Below are 22,224 nucleotides of genomic sequence, written 5' to 3' on the forward strand. Positions count from 1 at the left end.
AGCTTTGAACTTCATCAGTTTCTTTCGCTTTAACTTCTGTGAGCATCGGTTTTTGTTACATTGTAACAGCTGATTTCAGTAGCCAATACAAATTGGACCCATATTGTATGGATGATTTTATTTTGTTTGTCTGTACTAAAATTTCGTTCGAACAGACCTCGGAAGGCCCAACGGTACCGACCGACCGACGTGTCATCCCTCAGCCCACAGGCATCACCCGATGCAGATGTGGAGGAGCATGTGATCATCACTACACCCTCCTGGCCGTGGTCAGTTTTCGTGACCAGAGCAGCTACTTCTCAGTGAAGTAGCTCCTCAATTAGCCTCTCGCCAACAGTGGTCGGCAGACACGGATGGTCATCCATCCAAGCGCTAGACAAGTCCGACAGCAATTAACGACTGTGAATTGACGGGAACCGATGCAGAAAGACGTTGTTAGTCTATACTACAACCTCCTAAAATATTTGATGGGTCTCGCGTAAAACCCTGTGTACGGGATTAACAGTTTGAAGATTAAAATACAATAAAGAGGATCCATTATCACACAGTGTCACAGTCAGCAAGTACCTCGGATTTTGTGTGGGTGAGATGGGAGAAAGGCTGGTTGGATACAGTACAGATAGTTGGATCTGGGAGTGTCTTTCATGTCCCGTAACAGTTGTAGGCGGGTGCTGACTGGCCAGCGGTGGCGACGATGTTACCTGGCGACTGTCGCTGCTCCGACTAGCAGCCGAGGTCAGGCTCCAAGCTCTCTGGCGGACTTCACAAGCCCCCAGGCCGAGATGACAGAGAAAGCGCGAGAAAATTTAATTCAGAAACTGACGATGTCGAGTGCTTCGATAGAATGATGAGGGTGGTACAGGAGAAGAGCTTGATCTGGTACGTGAAGATGCTGGATGTTGGCTGTAGTAGACGCGACCGTGGGATGATGAGGATGGTAGAGGAGAGGAGATTGATCTGGTATCTGAAGAAGATGGAATTCAGTGTAGTAGATGCTACTGTGTAATGATGAGGCTTGTGCATGAGAGAGGACTGACCTGGTATCTGAACATGCTGGATGTAGTAGACGCTACCGTGGTATGATGAGGTTGGTACAGGAGAGGAGACTGTAGGTGATTTGGGTGTGGTACATGCTACTGTAGGATGCTATGGCTGGTCCAAGAGAGGAGAGTGACTTTGCATGTGAAGGTGATAGATGTTGGGTGTAGTAGATGCTTCTGTAAGATGATGACGCTGGTACAAGAGAGGAGACTGACCTCGTACCTGAAGTTGGTGTTCGTTGGGTGTAGTAGATGGTAGTGTGGGGTGACGAGGCTGGTGCAGGAAGGAGACTGACCTGGTATCGGAAGATGATGTTGGCCTGCGCGAGCGCCCGCGCCAGCGCGACGCCGTGCACGTAAGGCGCCGTGACGTCGGCGAGCCCGTGCAGCAGGTACAGCGAGTGGCTGGGCACGTAGCGAGCGCGCTGCGTCGCGTCCGCCTCCACGTAGCCCTTGTAGTTGTCGCCGGGCAGCCCCAGCACGCGCTCCGTGAAGGCCGAGTCTGCAACAGCGCGGGGCGTCTGCGGTACAGATGGCGCCACGAACGGCGGCGCACGAATTTGGGCCTGTAATGCGCACCTACGTCACGCATTCTCAGGCAGCCAATGAGCGTTCAGGAGTGCTCTGAGCGCTCTGCTTGGAATGTAGGAGCCAATGCCATCGTTGAACTTCATCGTAACGAGTTATTTAGCAACTTTTTACTCCATTTGTTGCGATTTTGGCAGCACTGACGGTGGAGGCAAGCGACAAATTCTACATTAGCATGCGAGAGACATGATTTACAGGATACACGCTATGTACGAATGCATGCTCTCGCGGCGATATCCGTTAATAAAAAGTTCTCGGGTTTCAAACCGCGTCAAGTGGTTTACTGCCCACGAGCTTTCGGCAGAGATCTCCTCTGCCATTGTCAAGTGGATGACTGTCGTGTGGTCGTCGCTACCGTGCTTTTGTAGCCGCGCCGTCGCTCGTGACGTCACTGGTGCTCGGTTCCGCACCATATGTGGTAATGTTTTGGCCGAGCGACCGCCGGCCCCGCTTTAGCTCCCTGAACACCGCATCCCAAGCTGTACTCAGCTGCAATCCACTGTCTCTGTTGAAGGTGTTGTCAGAAATTCTAATCTCTGTGGCCTCGTTTATCACGCTATCCTAGAAGCCATTAGCCCGTTTAATAATAGACGTCATCCAAGCCTCAAAGGAAGAAGACCTCTGAAGAAGACACCAAGCAGGTTGCATTCTTATCGTTTTGTGGTTCAAATCGCTCTGAGCACTATGGGACTTAACTTCTGAGGTCATCAGTCCCCTAGAACTTAGAACTACTTACACCTAACTAACCTAAGGACATCACACACATCCATGACCGAGGCAGGATTCGAACCCGCGACCGTAGCGGTCGCTCGGTTCCAGACTGTAGCGCCTAGAACCGCTCGGCCACTCCGGCCGGCTACCGTTTTGTGGTTCGACAACAGGGAAGATTAGTCGTCTCCTGAAGAGGCATAAAATAGACACAATCTTCAGGCCTCAGGCAAAGATCCGGCAACTAATGAAATCTGTGAAAGACGACGTAGGCCTCAGAACGCCAGGAATTTACAAGATACTGTGTGGATGTGGGCAGTTCTACGTCGGCCAGACTGTTCGCGCTATTGAACAGCGCCGCATAGAACATGAAAGGTGTTACCGTCTGCACTACCCCGAAAAGTCAGCTGCAGCAGAACATGCTCTGGAAACGGACACCGAATTGCATTCGATGAGACGTCTATTATTAAACGGGCTAATGGCTTCTAGGATAGCGTGATAAACGAGGCCACAGAGATTAGAATGTCTGACAACACCTTCAACAGAGACAGTGGATTGCAGCTGAGTACAGCATGGGATGCGGTGTTGAGGGAGCTAAAGCGGGCCCGGCGGTCGCTCGGCCAAAACATTACCACATATGGTGCGGGGCCGAGCACCAGTGACGTCACGAGCGACGGCGCGGCTACATAAGCACGGTAGTGACGACCACACGACAGTCATCCACTTGACAATGGCAGAGGAGATCTCTGCCGAAAGCTCGTGGGCAGTAAACCACTTGACGCGGTTTGAAACCCGAGAACTTTTTATTAACGGATACACGCTTTCTTTAAGCGCAAACGGAGACGGGTGAACCGCAACTGTCGCTTGGAACGTTCAACAGTGCCATCCCCGTCCATGCCTCGACATGCATGAACCACCATCGTTTGTGATTCGGTGTAGCGACAAGTCGTTTAGCGTACGTAACGTGAGGCAACGGGCGCAATACAGCAACAAAGTCTTTCGCGAAGGAGTTGTCGCATTAAGTGTTCTCAGTGCACTTGTCGCATTAATTCTCAGTGCAAATATGAGATTTCGACAGTATCCTCCACTGTAAGCATCATGTAGTCAACCGAAATAAAGGTCTTACACAGATACGTAACTGACGTAGTGGTGCTCGCTGCAGCTTAAGGTTGCACAGACGCAAAAGATGAAACGTCACTCTGCGTCTTTGTAAGACTGGTCACTTTATGGGGAGAGAATACACAGATGTACACCGCGTGTTATACAAAATAACACATAACTGCTGCGAGTCAAATTTCATCGTTGGTGTCAATTTAGCCTCTGGTCTTAGTAGATACTACTTCGTAGGTTAAATTTATGTAATTCCTTTATGTCTTCGACAGTCAGTTTCCTTTCTGGACGATGTCAGTGATGCATATTGTAGAAAACTCGGATGTCATCTAGAAACAGCACGACATTTGGATCGAGAATACTTAATACTGCAGGGGCAATCGTTCAAAGCATCATGCAGTGTACAGTTTGCACATTTCTTATTTACTTAACAGTTATTTATTTATGCGCGTATTCTAAATGGGATATGTTTAATTTTTTGGCCCATGGACATAATCCATACACTCAGTACCCTGTACTTCATTTAAGTATACAAGTATACTACTTCTGGAGGCACATGATATAATGTAATATAGAACAGCTTAATGTGAGAGATGGGAGAAGCTGATATCCAGTGCCAGCATACAGTTTACTCCTCCCGACTAGTATCATGAGAAATACGAAAATCAGCATCCCTATCTGACGGACAGATTACCATTAAGAATGTTCATTTCTCTGCACCCCAACAGACGGCGCAGAAAGGTTTGGAGTGAAATCCACATCACTGGCAAAAAGACACTTTCTAGCAACCTAATTCTTCCACCTCCCATACGTTTGTCGTCCAAATACTGTCGGCGAAAACTTCTTTCACCATCACAATGCGAACGGGGTATCTTAAAGTCAAACGCCACCCATTAGGCATGCTTTAGTTAGAGTCCACGCAGAATGACGCGGCCTGTAGACAGCAGCCGGCAGAAGTGGCCGTGTGGTTAAAGGCGCTGCAGTCTGGAACCGCGAGACCGCTGCGGTCGCAGGTTCGAATCCTGCCTCGGGCATGGATGTTTGTGATGTCCTTAGGTTAGTTAGGTTTAACTAGTTCTAAGTTCTAGGGGACTAATGACCTCAGCAGTTGAGTCCCATAGTGCTCAGAGCCATTTTTGTAGACAGCAGTCGGCACGGAATGCGCGGAGAGAGTGGTAGGGGGGGGGGGGGGGGGGGGGGGGAACTGCCGAGCGCTGGAGCGGAAGTGCCATTCTAAACAGAGCTCACGTTTTTATAAATGTTAAGTGCAGCTCCTCCAGGCCCAGGCTTGCATGGTGACCGTTCAAAAAGATCTGTTATCTCTGTGCCGCGCGGGTTTAGCCGAGCGGTCTAGGGCACTGCAGTCACGGACTGTGCGGCTGATCCTGGCGGAGGTTCGAGTCCTCCCTCGAGCATGGGTGTGTGTGTTTGTCCTTAGGATAATTTAAGTTTAGTAGTGTGTAACCTTAGGGACTGATGACCTTAGCAGTTACGTCCCATAAGATTTCACACACATTTGAACATTTGTTATCTCTGTTTCTGTCCGTATCTAAAAAGAATCCCGCTGAAAATGCAACAAAATCAGCGATCTGTTTCCGCCTGGCGTGTTAACTATTTGTAACTTTCAGAGAAGCCCCAAGGGTGACGAATTTTGAGTGAAACCCACTGATTTCTCTAGTTGCCATGTTAAAATTCACTTCTTTTGCCAAAATACAGCGGAATTCAACAAGGTCTGCTCACTAACATGTTGTGCAGGTGCAACTGCGACAGAATTCTGAAATAGTTGATTATTAAGTTTAGTAAGTGAGGAACTGTGGAGAAGTAAGGTCAGTAGCAGCCGCCTGGCTAGCCGTGCTATCTATCGCGCTGCTTCGCGAGCGGGAAGGCGTGCCGGTCCCCGTCACGAATCTGCCTGGCCAGACTGTGAATGGTTTTTAACGCTGTTTTCCATCTGCCTAGGCCAATGCGAGCCCGTTCCCCTTATTCTGGCTCAGTTACACTATGCTGCGCAAACACTGTCTCCACGTATGCGTACACCATAATTACTCTCCCACTCAAACATTTAGAGTTACACTCGTCTGCTATGAGACGTTCCCAGTAAGTGCTTCTAGAGGCACATAATACTGGTATAATGTAATATAAGAACAGCTTAATGTGACAGATGGCAGAAGCTGATATCCAGTGCCAGCACGCAGTTTACTCCTCCCGACTAGTACCATGAGAAATGCGAAGCGCACAATAACCCTGGGTTCGGTGTGGGACGGCGGTGGGTTGGGTGGACTGCTGTGGCCTGTTGTGGGGTTGTGAACCACTGGAGGCTACGGCGGGACGAAGCCTCTCCGTCGTTTCTGGGTCCCCAGTTCAATCCACAATACACAAGGTCAGTAGCTTATGAGAAAACACATCCTCGAAACAAAATAAACGTATAATTTCTTCAATTGAATCTCAATGTAGACAAGTGTAATGTGCTGCGAATACATAGAAAGAAAGATCCCTTATCATTTAGCTACAATAGAGCAGGTCAGCAACTGGAAGCAGTTAATTCCATAAATTATCTGGGAGTAGGCATTAGGAGTGATTTAAAATGGAATGATCATATACAGTTGATCGTCGTTAAAGCAGATGCCAGACTGAGATTCATTGGAAGAATCCTAAAGAAATGCAATCCGAAAACAAAGGAAGTAGGTTACAGTACGCTTGTTCGCCCACTGCTTGAATACTGCTCAGCACTGTGGGATCCGTACCAGATAGGGTTGATAGAAGAGATAGAGGAGATCCAACGGAGAGCATCGCGGTTCGTTACAGGATCATTTATTAATCGCGAAAGCGTCACGGAGATGATAGATAAACTCCAGTGGAAGACTGCAGGAGAGACGCTCAGTGGCTCGGTACGGGCTTTTGTTAAAGTTTCGAGAACATACCTTCACCGAGGAGTCAAGCAGTATATTGCTCCCTCCTACGTATATCTCGCGAAGAGACCATGAGGATAAAATCAGAGAGATTAGAGCCCACACAGAGGCATACCGACAATCCTTGTTTCCACGAACAATACGAGACTGGAATAGAAGGGAGAACCAATAGAGGTACTCAAGGGACCCTCCGTCACACACCGTCAGGTGGCTTGCGGAGTATCGATGTAGATGCAGATGTAGTTATGCTGTTCCAAAACACATAGCATTTTGCGTTTCACTAGGTGGATGTCCCTTAAAAATCACATTCTTTCAAGGAAAACGTCTGTAGTTAGTGGAATAACACAGTAGGGAATAAAGTTTTGCATAATAACCATTTGGCAAAATACTCTCTTCCATCGAGTGCTATCATTTCCAAAATTTCATTTCAATATCTCAGACCGAATTCGAAAGATGAGGAATGTTGCGCATATTTCACTTCGGCTTTATCGCTGGCAGGACGCGATGCCAAATGAGCATGCTACGTCATATCAGTTTTCTCAAGATTGGTGACAGATAGAGACCTCCACCGAAGGCCATAGAAAAAGTCACTATGTTAGCCTAATTACATATGGAACAACATATTATGTAATATGCACCAGACTCAAAATCATAGAAACCTCTGTTTTTCATTGCAAATTTTTTCGAATTTCGCGCAGCATCTCACTTCCACGTATATATCATGATAACTGTGGCCATTAAAGAAATGATGGGCACATCATCATGAACCTGACGTATAAAGGTATATGTGGTGTCACCGCCAGACACCACACTTGCTAGGTGGTAGCCTTTAAATCGGCCGCGGTCCGTTAGTATACGTCGGACCCGCGTGTCGCCACTATCAGTGATTGCAGACCGAGCGCCGCCACACGGCAGGTCTAGAGAGACGTCCTAACACTCGCCCCAGTTGTACAGCCAACTTTGCTAGCGATGGTTCACTGACAAATTACGCTCTTATTTGCCGAGACGATAGTTAGCATAGCCTTCAGCTACGTCATTTGCTACGACCTAGCAAGGCGCCATTATCAATTGCTATTTATCTTGTGATGCATGTACCGTCAGACCGATGTTCACCAATTATGGATTTAAGTTAAGTATTCCAGAAGCTACGTACTATTTTTGCTACTATAAGACCTTGACCTGTTGCAAACCTCACGCCAGCCGGCGTAAGCTTAAACGCGTGCCTTTCGGCTATCTCATAGTGGCTTGGCTGTCTTGCCAAGTCACAACAGTATAAGTAACGCAAAAATGAATTTTTTAACTCACAGTTTCTGCAAAACTGTTTGAGAAAGATTGCAAGGCCAGCACTTCGATTCTGTCATGGCCAACCGGCCGAAAGATGGCAGGCAAAGTCGGTGTCCACTCCCGAAAAAACGAATAAACTCGTCCAGCATTTTGGACGAAAACTGGTCATTGCGCTTCGGTCACCGTATCCTGTGCGGACTCTACCATGGCTATGGAGGCGGGTACCGCAGTCGCCATATATTCTTCTGCGTAAGTCAAAGAAAGACACTGACACATTGCCTTGAATAGGATCACAACAGTTTCCATTTATCTCGTAATACACTGTCTGACAAAAAACGTGAAGCATCTGGAAGACGTGATCGGATGTAAAAGTGAATTCGAACACGTACGCACCATTGGCGGCCATGTAAATGATTAGAACTGCATGCTTCTGTCACTCTCAGACCGGCCACAGGGGTGCTTTAGCATTGTTCGTTTCTAGAGTTATTACCAGGTCTGGTAGGCTTTATAAGATGAGTGAACAATATTCAGGTGTTGAGCAACTACTCCGAAGGACACGGAGATGCCATTTATTCACGTGAGACAGCGTTATCAGCACATATCAGTCTGTGAAAGCGGCCTCGTTGTGGGTCTCCATTTGGCGGCTAGTTGAACCTTACAATTTTGAGATATGTGGGCATCTGTTCGTGACAGCGGCCCAATGTTAGATTGCATGGTGACATGAGAACAGCCATACTCGTCATCATTTCCGACTACCACAAGGGAGTATCGCCCTATTGTCCAGCAATCACAGCATGGCGTCTTCACGTCTACGCCTGCCATCCCAGTAACGGACACGCCACAACATTCTTTGTCGTCCTGCGCTATTGGACGGAGACTAGCAGCGGCTGGGCGAGGTAAGTAGCGTAGCGTCGCATACATAGGCTCCATTAACATCACAATACAAACTGCTGCGTCTGAAGTGATGCCGTAACCAGGCAGGATGGACTGCTGATAGAAGGCGTCCCATTGTGTTCAGCGACGAACCCCTGTTTTCCACTATCCCTTATGACGTCAGCGAGGATGGCGGCGACCTGGGGAGAGGTCCCATTCTTCAGTGTGCCATGTTACTCGTGGAGCTATGGCGTGGGGATCCATAATGTATGACTTCAGGTCATGGGTGGTAGTGACTGAGGGAACTCTGACAGCACAGAGGTATGTCACCGACATCCGACATTCTCACGTGTTGCCTCTCATCAGACAGTACCATGGTGCCATTTTCTACACGTCCAAACATGGCACGTGTCTCTCTGTAGACTGTCTGAGTGATGTTCAAATGGTTCAAATGGCTCTGAGCACTATGCGACTTAACTTCTGAGGTCATCAGTCGCCTAGAACTTAGAACTAATTAAACCTAACTAACCTAAGGACATCACACACATCCATGCCCGAGGCAGGATTCGAACCTACGACCGTAGCGGTCGCTCGGCTCCAGACTGCGGCGCCCAGAACCGCACGGCCACTCCGGCCGGCTGAGTGATGTTCAGCCGCTTCAGTCTGGAACCGCACGACTGCTACGATCGCAGGTTCGAATCCTGCCTCGGGCATGGATGTGTGTGATGTACTTAGGTTAGTTAGGTTTAAGTAGTTCTAAGTTCTTGGAGACTGATGACCTCAGAACTTATGTCCCATAGTTCTCAGAGCCATTTAACCATTTGAGTGATGTTGAGGTACTTTCATGAAGACAAATATCTCCATATTTGTCCCCGAGAGTATGCGTGTAGGACCAACGTTAACATCAACTCTACCCCAGTGCCAGCATCCACGATGTCAAGGACGAGTATGGAAATGAACGTATGGCATTGTTGACAGGGTGGCCCCATTCGGGGGAGTTCGGCTGCTATATTGCAAGTCCTTTTAGTTGACGCCACGTCAGCGACTTGCGAGTCAATGATGACCAGTTACAGCAGCAGTGGGCCAGCTCGCCTCAGTGGAGGGTACATTGGCTTTCGCCCAATCGAATTTGTCCATGTGTCTAAGCCACACGAGGTACAACGTTTTATTGACAGGTGGGCTCGTACTGCCGAGTTATTTGTAAATTTGACTCGATTTTGTAATCGCTGGAATAACGTCACATACCCTTTCAGCTTGTGGAGTTTCATTCCGTACCGCCCTCACATTCTGGATGCTTCACTGTTTTTTTCTTGTCACGTAATTTTTTACGGAAGTCACTTATAATCGTCGGAGAAAGGCACTAGTATTCCGTCTCGAATAGGACCATGCGTAGTAAACGGGTAAACGGTGTGGAGTTGAATCAACTTTCAGCTCCAGTTTACCATGTAATAAAAATACATACTTATTTTAGTTGTTTGTGTAATGCAAACGGTATGACGAGACTTTTCATATCGCCTGTGCTGTGCGATATACAATGAGGTTGCTGTTAACATCCACAAATCGTAATTGTTGAATTAGATGCCTATGATGTTAGAACGCGAATGCCATTTAAGAAATACGACATTGTCGTGCCTGTGTTATTCCAAATTATGATGCAAAGTTCCTTTTGGCATTCATGAATGCATGTCCAAAGGAACGTTGCATCGTAATTCGGAATAACACAGCCATTACAATATCGTATTTACCCGCTGGCAACGAGCAAGCGACTTTCAAGTAAAATGTCGCACCTGTACGGGAATATATATAATGAATGTACGAGTACAGCTTGTAGACGTATGATTGACGACAAATGTAAGTTTGGATCTGGCCGTGAGTCGTCTACGATACCCAAATTGTAAGGCGACCGCTCGCGATAAGCGAGAAATTCGGGGTCGAGTCGCGATCCTGTACAAATTTTCATTTTAGTCGTTTCATTAGACGATGATGGTTGTTCAATATTCGCAACTGCGAATACATCTAATGTAATTTAAAGTGTTTAAGAAATAAATGGCTTCCGCGTACATCACTGTTGATTTCAGTGATCGATGTAAATGACTGTTTCGCTAACATTTCAGAGTAACTCTTCGCAAGCGATACAGCTACTTGTCATCTTTCTCAGCTTGCGGGAGTTTACCCATATCGTTCTGGAATCTATATTGGAAATGAGAGAGGTGGAGCAAACACTCGACTCCCTTTCAGAAGGTTCTCAGTTGAAATCCACGGTCACTTATCCAGATTTAGGTTTCCCGTGCTTCCCAAAAATCGCTTGAAGCAGATGTCAGGATGAATCCCTTGAAAAGGACGTGGCCGGTTGCCTTCCACATTAGGAACTTATCTGTAGGGGAGACCGGGCCTAGTTGTTACACTGGGCAAGTTGTTACTTGACAAGAAAAATTTCCGCGCTAGAGCAGTTTACTCGTTGCTCCGCCAGATGGTAGCACTAAGAGTCCCCGTCCTCCATCCTGCCTATACCAGCCGTGAGTTGGTACTAACAAGGGAACCTCCCCATCGCACCCCCGTCAGATTTAGTTATAAGTTGGCACCGTGGATAGGCCTTGAAAAACTGAACACAGATCAATCGAGAAAACAGGAAGAAGTTGTGTGGTACTATGAAAAAATAAGCAAAATATACAAACTGAGTATTTCATGTGAAGTATAGGCAACATAAAGGTTGCTTTGAACTCGGGAGCGCCGTGGTCCCGTGGTTAGCGTGAGCACTTGCGGAACGCGAGGTCCTTGCTTTAAGTCTTCCCTGAAGTGAAAATTTTAATTTCTTTATTTTCGCATAGTTATGATCTGTCCGTTCGTTCATTGACGTCTCTGTTCACTGTAATAAGTTTAGTGTCTGTGTTTTGCGACCGCACCGCAAAACCGTGCTATTAGTAGACGAAAGGACGTGCCTCTCCAATGGGAACCATAAACATTTGATCGCAAGGTCATAGGTCAACCGATTCCTCCACAGGAAAACACGTCTGATATATTCTATACGACACTGGTGACGGCATGTGCTCCACATGACAGGAATATGTTGTCGACCCACCTAACTTGTACACTTGGCGAATGGGTAAAAAGATTCTTCTACCTTTCCCGATTTAGGTTTTCTTGTGGATGTGATAATCACTCCCAAAAAAGTGATGAAAACATAAGTGTTTGTCACATAAACTGCAACAAATGAATGCAACAGTTTCACAGTCGCACAGTTTTGCCTGTGCTCTGTCAAAACACATGTTTTTAACGTTTTCAAATTTTTCCGTGTATAGACCGTCAAATCCTGCGTAAATCCAAACAAATCTGAACATGTCCTGGAATTTTGGAGAGCGAAGTTGATTGTGTGTGAGTGCCTGAACTGTGATAATTGTGTGAAAATAAAAAGTTAAAGCTTTCACTCGAGGGTAGACTTGAACCAAGGACCTCTCATTCCGCAAGTGCTCACGCTAGCCACGGGACCACGGCGCTCCTGAGATCACATATTACTTGATGTTGCCTATCCTTCACATGGACTACTCAGTTTTTATATTTTACTTTTTTTTTCATAGTTCCACACAACTTCTTCCTGTTTTCTCGATTGATCTGTGTTCAGTTTTCGAGGCCTATCCACTGTGCCAACTAATAACTCAATCTGAGGGGGGTGCGATGGGGAGGTTCCCTTGTAAGGCGCTAGTGACAGAAAACATGTTTTTCCTGTGCTGGAGTAATTTTTGTACTCTGTGTGAATTTTTTCATAGTTCGCAGGAAATTGCTGATTTCATTTTAAATTTTGCAACATATCAGCGTCCAACATTCAGGTACGTAGTAGTATACGTTGAACTTCCAAACAAATAGTTTATATTGTTGATTTCGACAATAAGAGAAAATGGCGTAGCATGGGGTCAGTTGTTACGAAGGCGCAGGGGCAAATTGTTACGGTGTAACAACTTGCCCCAAAGAGTTTTTGTTTCCTTTAATGTAAGCAATTATGTCTATTATTATAAGAAGAAGACTGACAGAGGCACTATTCCTAAGGAAACATATGCTGAAGCGGCAAATGAAGTTCTAAGTGGCTTTTCTTCACTGCGGAAAGCTGCCCAAAAGTACAATATACATTTTATGACGATGCAGAGGTTTTGTAAGCGATTGGAATCAACAAAGGGAGGTAGGCAACTTACTTTTCATTGTCAGCGTCGCCAACTGTGGCGTTGTAGATTATTGGTGTTATATAACGTGCAAATACACCTATATATCTAAGCAAATTAATCTCTTCTGACATAACAGATACGCGCAGGAAAACGTAGCCTATAACAGCCTATTACAATTTTTCTTGTCTGCTTACTTTCAGAATCGGGAGAGATGCTTGTGCCAAACGTTGGTTATAAGCGATCTCGGCAGGTTTTCTCAGACGAACAAGAAGCAGAGCTGGAAGAATACATTCAGAAAGCTGCTAAGCTCTACTATGGACTTTCTGCGAAGGAAGTGAGGAGTCTAGCATTTCAATAAGCTGTGAACAATAATGTCAAGTATCCCGTTGGTTGGAGCGATGTAGAACTAGCTTCCACTGACTGATTTGGAGGATTCCTCAAACGAAAGAAAACGCTTTCCATCTGCACACCAGAAGCTACCAGCCTAAGCAGGGCTACTGGTTTCAATAAGCACAATGTAGGTAGATTTTTTACAAATCTAAGTGAAGTTTATGATCGATACAAATTTCAATGTCAAGAAGTGTATAATGTGGACGAGACTGCCGTCACCACGGTACAAACGCCTGCCAAAACTGTAGCAAGGAAAGTAATTAAACAAGTCGGTGCTATAACGTCTGCTGAAAGAGGAACTCTAGTTACTGTTGCCTTGGCAGTAAATGCGTCTGGAAACTGAATCCCGCCTTTCTTTGTGTTTTCAAGAAAGAACTTCAGGGGTTATTTCCATCGAAATGGGCCAGAAGGTAGCGCAGGGTGTGCAAACAAGTCAGGGTGGATGACAGGGCAAGATTTTCGCTCGTTCATGCTTCATTTCATTCATCATTCCAGGGCTACAAGAGAGCGATCGGCTCTCCTTCTTTTGGACAACCATCAATCGCACCTTGATATTTCCGTGTTAGACGTAGCCAAAGAAAACGGGGTTGTCCTTCTCTCTTTTCCGCCACATACGTCTCATAAATTGTAACCTTTAGACAGAGCTGTGTTGGGCCCATTTAAAAAATATATTAACTCTGCATCAGATGCGTGGATGAAAAACAATGCTGGGAACACTATGACAATATATGACATTCCATTTATAGTTAAACAATCTTTGCTTAGAGCTGCTACGCCAAGGAACATCAAGACTTGATTTCAAGTGTCTGTAATATGGCCATTTAACAGAGACATTTTTACAGACGATGAATTTTTGCCCTCTGCCGTGACGGACCGCCCATACAGGGAAGATGAAACTCTGCTTTCTGTGTCTCTCACGAACTCAGTAGGGGATGGCGTTCCCAGCACATCAACAAGTGTGGAATCAAGTCCGACGCGTTGCACCTCAACAGTTGGTTCTGCAAACTCCACACACACACATGTGCCACCTGAAGAACTGAGGCCTTTCCCGAAAGCTCCTGCCCGCAAGAAAACAGTAAGAAGTAATAAACGAGTGAGTGCTATCCTGACTGATTCACCAGTAAAAGCAGCATTGACAGTTGAGGCAAACAGACAAAAGAAACCTGCAAGACGACGACTGGTGTTGGCGCCGAAAAATAAAAACAAGAAGGCAAAAACGGGGAAACGAAAATGTGAGATCGTAGAATCATCTGATGAGGAAGACGACTGCGTGTGTATTGAGTGTATGGAACCATACTCTCTGTCAAGACCACCAACCACATGGATACAGTGCACAAAATGTAAAAGGTGGGCACATGATAGGTGTGCCAAGCATGACAGTTTCTTTATTTGTAAAAACTGTAGCTCTGATAATGAACTTGATATTTCTTCATCAGATTAATCATGACTGTATGTCAATATTAGTACTGTGTTTCAAGTTTTATGATTTGTTACCACCTCTTGCATTAAAACTAATGATTAAATAAATCTGTGTTATGGAACCAAAAATATATTTTTTCTTAATTATTATGTAACAACTAACCCCATATAGTGTAACAAGATGCCCCACAGTTGGGTAGGTTGTTACATCATACAAGTTAGCAAAAAAGTTGATATAGAGCTTAACAATCTGAGCTTACATTTATGACAAAAATTTCATTGTGAAGACTAAATAATGGGCTAACTTTTGGCATCTGTCCAATCGACATACGTGTTTTGTGTCGAGGTATACGAGATTCCAAAAAAATTTGTAACAACTAGCCCCAGTCTCCCCTACCTATGATAACGTCACCCTCGACAGAATGTTAAATACTGAACTCCATTCCGTTTTGATTTGAGCCTAATGCCTACTGCCACACAGCCACTTTGATTGATACTAGAAAAAGTATTCATTGCTGCCTCCGATGTTACTTTCGTAACAATTCTGGCTTCACCAGCTGTCGTCAGAAATATAATGTGGGTAAGACTTAGGACTGAGTTGTTGTATCGATGCGTGTTTAATTTTCGTGCTTCATGATATATAAAATATGACTGCTGCAATTCATCCGACGGACAAACGCAATAGCAAACTTTCTTCGAGCGAATCGCACCTTCATAGTTCAAAATGAGATCGAGTAACTTATGTGCAAGAGGGAGGATTTGTGGAAACAAAGGGTAAGAAGTAACGTTGCAGCTATCAGTCAAAGGAGCAGTTTCACTCAGCTCTTCAGAGCAATCTATCTTCTGCAAGCTTTTTTTTCATAGCCGCTTAGATACTGCACTCTACATCATTCTTTAACCTACTTAATGTAATCTGGTCCTCGACTTCCTCTATAATTACCCCTCACACATCCTCCATTACGAAATTAACTATTCCTTTATATCTCATGGTGTGTCCATCACCCTTTCTCTGTTTTGAGTCAAATTACGCCATGAGGCTTTTACCTCCCACTTCGATACATTGCATATTCATTAGTTGCTTGATTTACCTAACTAATTTCCAACATTCTTCTACAGCACCACATATCAAAAGATCATACTTTCTTCTTCTCTCTGCTGTTCATCTCCTACATTTAACTTCCACAAAACTCAACACTCCAAACAAATACTTTCAGCAACGATTTCTTAACACTTACACTCACATTCAGTGTCAACATGTAACCCTTTTTCACAAAAAAATCCTTGCTATTCCCAGTCTACAATTTATAATTTGTTTACTTCTGCTATCGTCAGTTACTTTGCTGCCTAAATAGCAAACATCAAACTTCGTCCACTACTTTTAAAGATCGCGCACCTTCACGATTCTACATACTGACAGTACGCTTGCTGCTACTACATGCTCCGTGCATTGCATGTGTCTGACTAGCAGTCGTTTCTCGTCAGGCGATGCTGCTATCGCCTGGAAGAGTTTACATCGATGCAGGTCGGTGGTCACAATGCTCTGACTGATCAGTGTAAAGTGCTACTAATCTCAGAGTTCTTCGAACTGCCCGCATGACACTCTGACAAAATTATTGAAACCTCGCGTGTCTTCAGTACAGAGCTCCACCAATACACAATTATAAGATCCAATGGTTTCCCTTGGTAACAAAACGTTTCTGGAGGACATATGTCTTTTTTGTGTTGATTTTTCTGTAATATTGATGATAATAATAATAATAGTAAGAAGCGATAGATGTGTGTGTTTACAATGGTTTGAAACTGTTGGCAACATTTTGCAACAGATGACAATTGTAATGTAACGTCGCGAGACAGTACGCAATAGCGTTTATTGCACTACTTTGCAATACGGCTCGCAGCTTTGGAGCCTTTGGCGGTTACAGAAACATCCGCTTGTATCTTAGCGTGACTCATTCGCACCTGTCGCTAGCCCAGCTGTGGGAAGCGGTATCCGTGGCAATTCGAGCGACAGAATATTCAAGCCCCTAAGAATCTAAATAAACTATATTAAATATTATTTAATTTAGTTAAAATTCAATATACTGATCTTTGTTATTAAAAAGAAGATTGCGTAAAAATCTCAACTTTCTAACTAGAATACTTTCAGAGTTAGAGAAAATTACGTAAAACACCCCAAACGATATTTGTAAGATTAAAGTCGGTTAGGATGCATAGCAGCTTGTCTTTTAGTATCATGTGGAATCATTACTGAAGCTCACAGCACGTCAGGTCAATTTGTTTAGAGTTTCATAATTAAAAACGTTAACTATTTGGCATTTTTCGCAATATAAAATTCATAAAAGATCAGTATTTATTTAATGAGTTGTTTTGTGAGTAAATGAGAATGAATAAGAGTGTGTATGTGGGACATTCGAAAAAATTCAATATTATCTAATGTTACACCATTACGTAACTGTGTCTTGGGAAAGTTCTGGTTTACCCACATTGCTGGTGACGTATGTCTAAGTGTGCTTGCTTTTGTAAGTTGGCAGCCAGAATAGCCGTTTGCAGAGTAATAAGTTTCTGAGTTTCTAAATTTATTTCATGTTTAGTTTTCCTTTCGTTTGATTTTGTTAAACTATATATTAATATTTGCATATTGAAATGAAGTAAATGCCACTGGGAATAGTGATTGGCGTAACACAGTATTAGGGCGAGAAAGAAATCGAAGGATTGTTTTGATTGGCTGGTCATTTTGAACAACCGATCAGAGTTAAGCAGTTCGCGCGCACTGCTGAGTAGTTATACTGGGAGAGAAGCAGACTGAATAGGCGGTCGCTGGCTAACCATCGGACGTGCAGATCATGTTAGACGTCTTCGTACATTTTGAGTAAAATGAAGAAGTTACTAGTTTCATGGGTGTGTGTGATGTCCTTAGGTTAGTTAAGTTTAAGTAGTTCTAAGTTCTAGGGGGCTGATGACCACAGCAGTTGAGTCCCATAGTGCTCAGAGCCATTTTTTTGTAATGCCTTGAAAGCAGTTGCTTTTACGGACAGATTGTGAAAATATGAGCTTTGTCAAGTAATCTGTTGGATAGATAAACGCGTGTGAACTTTCGGCCTTTGTAGAGTTCCGCGTGGCATGTTTCATACCCGTTTACGGAACAGGTGGCTAGCAGTTTCTTTATTATAAATGCTGTGAAAAGGACTGACTGTGAAAGTCGCATATTGTAGCAGAGTAATGACTGTAAATCGCATAATAATTCAGATCGGACTTAAGTGCATCTCTGGCTGCCTTGCGTGTGTACTGAGTTGTCTGAACTGTGAGCTGAGGGCAGTGATACTATTTGTTAATTAAATACAGGCTGATGGCAACTGTTTATTTTGAACCTAAAAAAATAAAAGAACTCGTTTGCTGAATTTTGACAATTTTCTAAAGAGATGAAGCAATCGCCCTCCTTGGAACGGCACGACCGCTACGGTCGCAGGTTCGAATCCTGCCTCGGGCATGGATGTGTGTGTCGTCCTTAGGTTAGTTAGGTTTAAGTAGTTCTAAGTTCTAGGGGACTGATGACCTCAGACGTTAAGTCCCATAGTACTCAGAGCCATTTGAATCATTTTGAATCGCCCTCCACCCGAAATTTTTTATAAGGTGTTACAGGATAGCTTGCTACCAGACGTTACGTAGACTTTGCAAACGTGAGTATTGACGATGTTTTTCTTCAAAGCTGCTTTTAACATCGTCTGGACAGTATCTACGAATGCAGAGAAACGGGCTGGTGATGAGACGCCGTACTGAAGTAGGTGGAACTTTGGCAGTGCGCCGTACGACGAGAGACAGTGATCGAACAAGTACGCCACCCAACTAAACCCGCCCGACCGCATTAAGTATACCGAATTCACAACAGTTGTGCGTTTTTGCATGTCGTAGTTGATTTTTGGTGTGAAAGTACTTTAACACTACCGGAAAAAGAAACTCGAGCAGCACAGAATGCAAGCTTGAGGGCGAAGAGTAAAGGGATGTTGTTGTTGTACCGTCAGTGGATGGAATAAGTTTGCTTCCAATCAAGATTCACCGTGCATGCCTTCGACAATTCCGGTTTTTTTGCAGATATTTTCAGTGGAGCACACATACAAATATAAATTGGGAGTAAGAAATGAAACAAAATGCACTTTCGCCGCCTATATTAAGAAGGCCTGTGCGCTGAGCACCCCAACTAGAGACAGTAATCATACAAATCTTATCTACCCAAGAGTAGCGTTACCGGTAGCCACTTACAGAAACGCATTTTCCTGACTAAATATTGTATTTCTAATAACTTACATCACTTTCATATTTATAAATGCTCAATATCACATTTGTGGTGTGCGTACTGTAAGACCTTCGGTACCCACACCATCAGATTATTTGACTTGTCGCTCTAACGAAGTAGGCGAGTGCCAGCAATATGTCTCGTGGACTTATCGTGGTGTGTTTATCTTCTGCTGTTAGGTCAGACGATAGAAATGCCACTTGTACGCTTAGAGTAGCAGATTGACGGTGACCAACTTTAAACAGAACTTGATTAAATGATTATTGAGTTTCTCCCGGCGTATTTGATAATCAAAATATCCACGGGTATGCTGCCGGTCTATAGTGTCCAACGGGCACAATATTTCGGCGATCATACATGTCGCCATCATCAACGTGGTCGACACGTTCGTCATCTGGCCACATGGTATGGATAAACTCCTTGACTTCCTTACACATCTAAACTCCACACACCCCAACATCAAATTCACTATGGAGACTGAAACGGTGGGTAAATTACCTTTCCTTGACGTCTTGGTCAAGAGAAGGGCTGACGGCACCCTAGGTCATGGGGTGCATCGGAAGACTACGCACACTGATCTGTATTTGCACGCAGACAGCTGCCACCACCCTTCACAGAGGAATGGGGTACTTAAAACTCTAGCATATAGGGCGCGCACTATCTCTGACACAGAGAGTCTACCCCAGGAATTGGAACATCTGAGAACTGTATTTCGAAAAAATGGGTACTCAGAGTGGCAGATTCAACGTGCTCTCCGCCCAACCACTGCAGCACAACCTGTTGAGGTGGATGAAGTCTCGAGGGAGGAGGTAGGCACTGCATTTATTCCATACACAGGCGCACTCTCGGGGAAAATCGCCCGCATTCTGAAGAAACACCGGGTCGGAACTGTGTTTTGTCCTCCAAATAAAACTCGTGCACTGTTGGGGAGCGCCAAAGATGACCTCGGTTTGAGGAAGGCCGGCGTGTAGCAGATTCCGTGTCAATGTGGCAAGTCGTATATTGGTCAGACGATGCGTACCGTCGAGGATCGATGCCGTGAACACCAAAGGCAAAGGCACACTCGACTGATGTATCCGAGCAAGTCGGCGGTCGCTGAACATTGTTTGTCGGAAAATCACGCCATGGAGTATGACCGCACGAGGATTCTGGTACAGACGTCGAGATACTGGGACAGCGTTGTTAGAGAGGCCATCGAAATTCGCACCAATGACGACCTCATAAACCGTGACTGTGGCTATAATCTTAGCAAGGCTTGGGAACCAGCGATCGGGTTAATCAAAAGTGAATCGAGCAAACGTATAGTTGTGACGACCACGGCGGACAGAGCCATCACACCGACGTCATCTCAGACGCCGTCGCAATCTGTTCCACCAAGCGACCGTGGCGTGGGGCGCGGGGCGCGGACGGCGGAGGGAGCGCACCGCGGGCGGAGGGTATTTAAATCGGCCGCCGCCGCGACCGAACCCAGTTCCCTCTGAGCAGGCATAGCGTACGGATCTCCGTGCCGGCACGTTCACAGGAGCTCAGTCCGTCAGTTCACCTGATGATGGCGACATGTATGATCGCCGAAATATTGTGCCCGTTGGACACTATAGACCGGCAGCATACCCGTGGATATTTTGTGAACTTGATTAATTTTCACACACATTTATTAAAATAATAACAAGCATAAAAATAACTTAACTTGGTTCTGGATGCTATTTACAGTTGACAATCTGAAGTTCCTTTGGTCTTGGTACGTTAATCTCATTCTCACATATCTCTGATACTTGACAAAAGTGTCTATACATTTGTCTTCATGGCTATGTACGGGAATATGATAATCTTATTAGGTGCAGACTGAAACTTGACTATAGACTGGTACAGACAAATGCAGACTAATTCAGACTAAGGCAGACTAAGTAATCGGAGGCCTGTACACTCGTTATAATACATCCAGTGTTCATGTATCACTGCGCGAGTGTGATCCGCGAGGAGAAAAGGTTCTACGTTAGCAGCGATCTCATTGGCTGCGTTACATATTAATACGCGGATCGGCGGAAGCAGAATTTGGTCCGTCTCTAAGACACCGCCATCTCGTAGTGCGGACACGAAACTATGTACACAACAAATTCATTTTTGTAATAATTATTCTTCCTTCGGAAACGAAAAAACTTGTACTTTAGACCATGTAGGATAATTTCTCTTACACCCAGTCAAGCAACGAGTGCAGGGCATTTTGTCTCTTACAAACACAAAATTGAAATTTGCATCACATAGATAACGTTAAAAAGTTTTCAAACAGACACTGTGCAACACTGACTTGTTCCTAACGTTGCTGTTGTTATGACTACCCTTGGTATACTCACCATACTGTTCGCAGTTAGCGGACGGGCCTTCTTAATCTAGGTGTCGTTGCCATTGCGCCCTTTTACCAAATACTCGGAAAATTTAGTCGGAGAAGTTCGGATTCTCCCTGTATATCGTCATTAATGAAACATTGGCTGTGCGGTGGATTGTGCGTTGTGTGACCCTCACTTCACCGGCACTCGAACCGCCGCCTCCTCCTCCGCATAGCACCCAGCCTGTCCTGTCAAGAAGTCAGTACACTACTAGCGTACGCCGAGACACTTACTGTAGTAGAGCCAGTCGGCGATGGGCGAGACGGCGATGCCGCACTTGAAGATGCTCTGCTGGGAGCCCATCAGCATGGCCGTCACGTAGCCGCCGTACCCCCACCCCCACACGCCGACGCGCGTCTCGTCTAGGAACTTGAGCTCGTCTAGCAGGTACCTGCGGGCAAGGCCAACATGTGCACAACTTATCAATACAATTGAAAAGCACCGTTCAACACGACACAGACAAGTATGTTCCGAGCAATATTATAAGGGGGAACGTTCATGAAACTGATCGAAAATGTCAATTTTCAATTTATTTTTTATTTGAAACTTCCTGGCGGATTAAAACTGTGTGCCGGACTGAGACTCGAACTCGGGATAGTTTATTAGTACAACTCAGGGGCAGTAAGTTTCCAAATATTCAACCATGAAATCGTATCCGAAGTGCCCGAAAAATGATTAAATGTGTGACGCGACCTCCTAGCCACGCCCAATTTTTGAACAAACACTTCACTACCTTGGTGAACAACGATTCCGTCAATTACATTCACAAGGAGAGGCTTCCAAATTGTATCCTGAATGATGTGCAGCCCACTTGCAGGTTTCTGGCCGATTTTGAACTTCTAAAAAATGTGTTTGTGGCAAAACCCAGAATCCAAATGAGTCTCTAAATTCACTAACGTGGAAACGATGCCCTAAAACCAGATTTTCGTCTTCTATAGTTGTCAGAATTGCAACTTATGTTGCAGTTCTTGTATTTAATGGTGACAACATAGGGAGAATGAAAGTGTTAGAGAGAATGGGCTTTAAGATAGGAAATTTCACTCAAGATACCTTGAGAAAAATTGATTTACAGTG

At 44.9% G+C, this 22,224-nt stretch overlaps 1 protein-coding gene across 3 annotated transcripts in view; it reads right to left on the minus strand.

Moving 5' to 3' along the window:
• LOC126483960 (inactive dipeptidyl peptidase 10) overlaps positions 1-22,224 on the minus strand; it is a 1,424,293-nt gene that overhangs the window by 13,103 nt on the left and 1,388,966 nt on the right. For all 3 annotated transcript variants that reach the window (XM_050107257.1, XM_050107256.1, XM_050107255.1), the window contains exons 16-17: positions 21,384-21,541; positions 1,337-1,542 (exon numbers count right to left, since the gene is read on the minus strand). In XM_050107257.1, the coding sequence (XP_049963214.1) occupies positions 1,337-1,542; positions 21,384-21,541 (364 nt within the window). The remainder of the gene's footprint in view (positions 1-1,336; positions 1,543-21,383; positions 21,542-22,224) is intronic.

The sequence above is a fragment of the Schistocerca serialis genome, chromosome 6 (assembly GCF_023864345.2).
Source record: "Schistocerca serialis cubense isolate TAMUIC-IGC-003099 chromosome 6, iqSchSeri2.2, whole genome shotgun sequence".
NCBI classification, from domain to species: Eukaryota; Metazoa; Arthropoda; class Insecta; order Orthoptera; family Acrididae; genus Schistocerca; species Schistocerca serialis.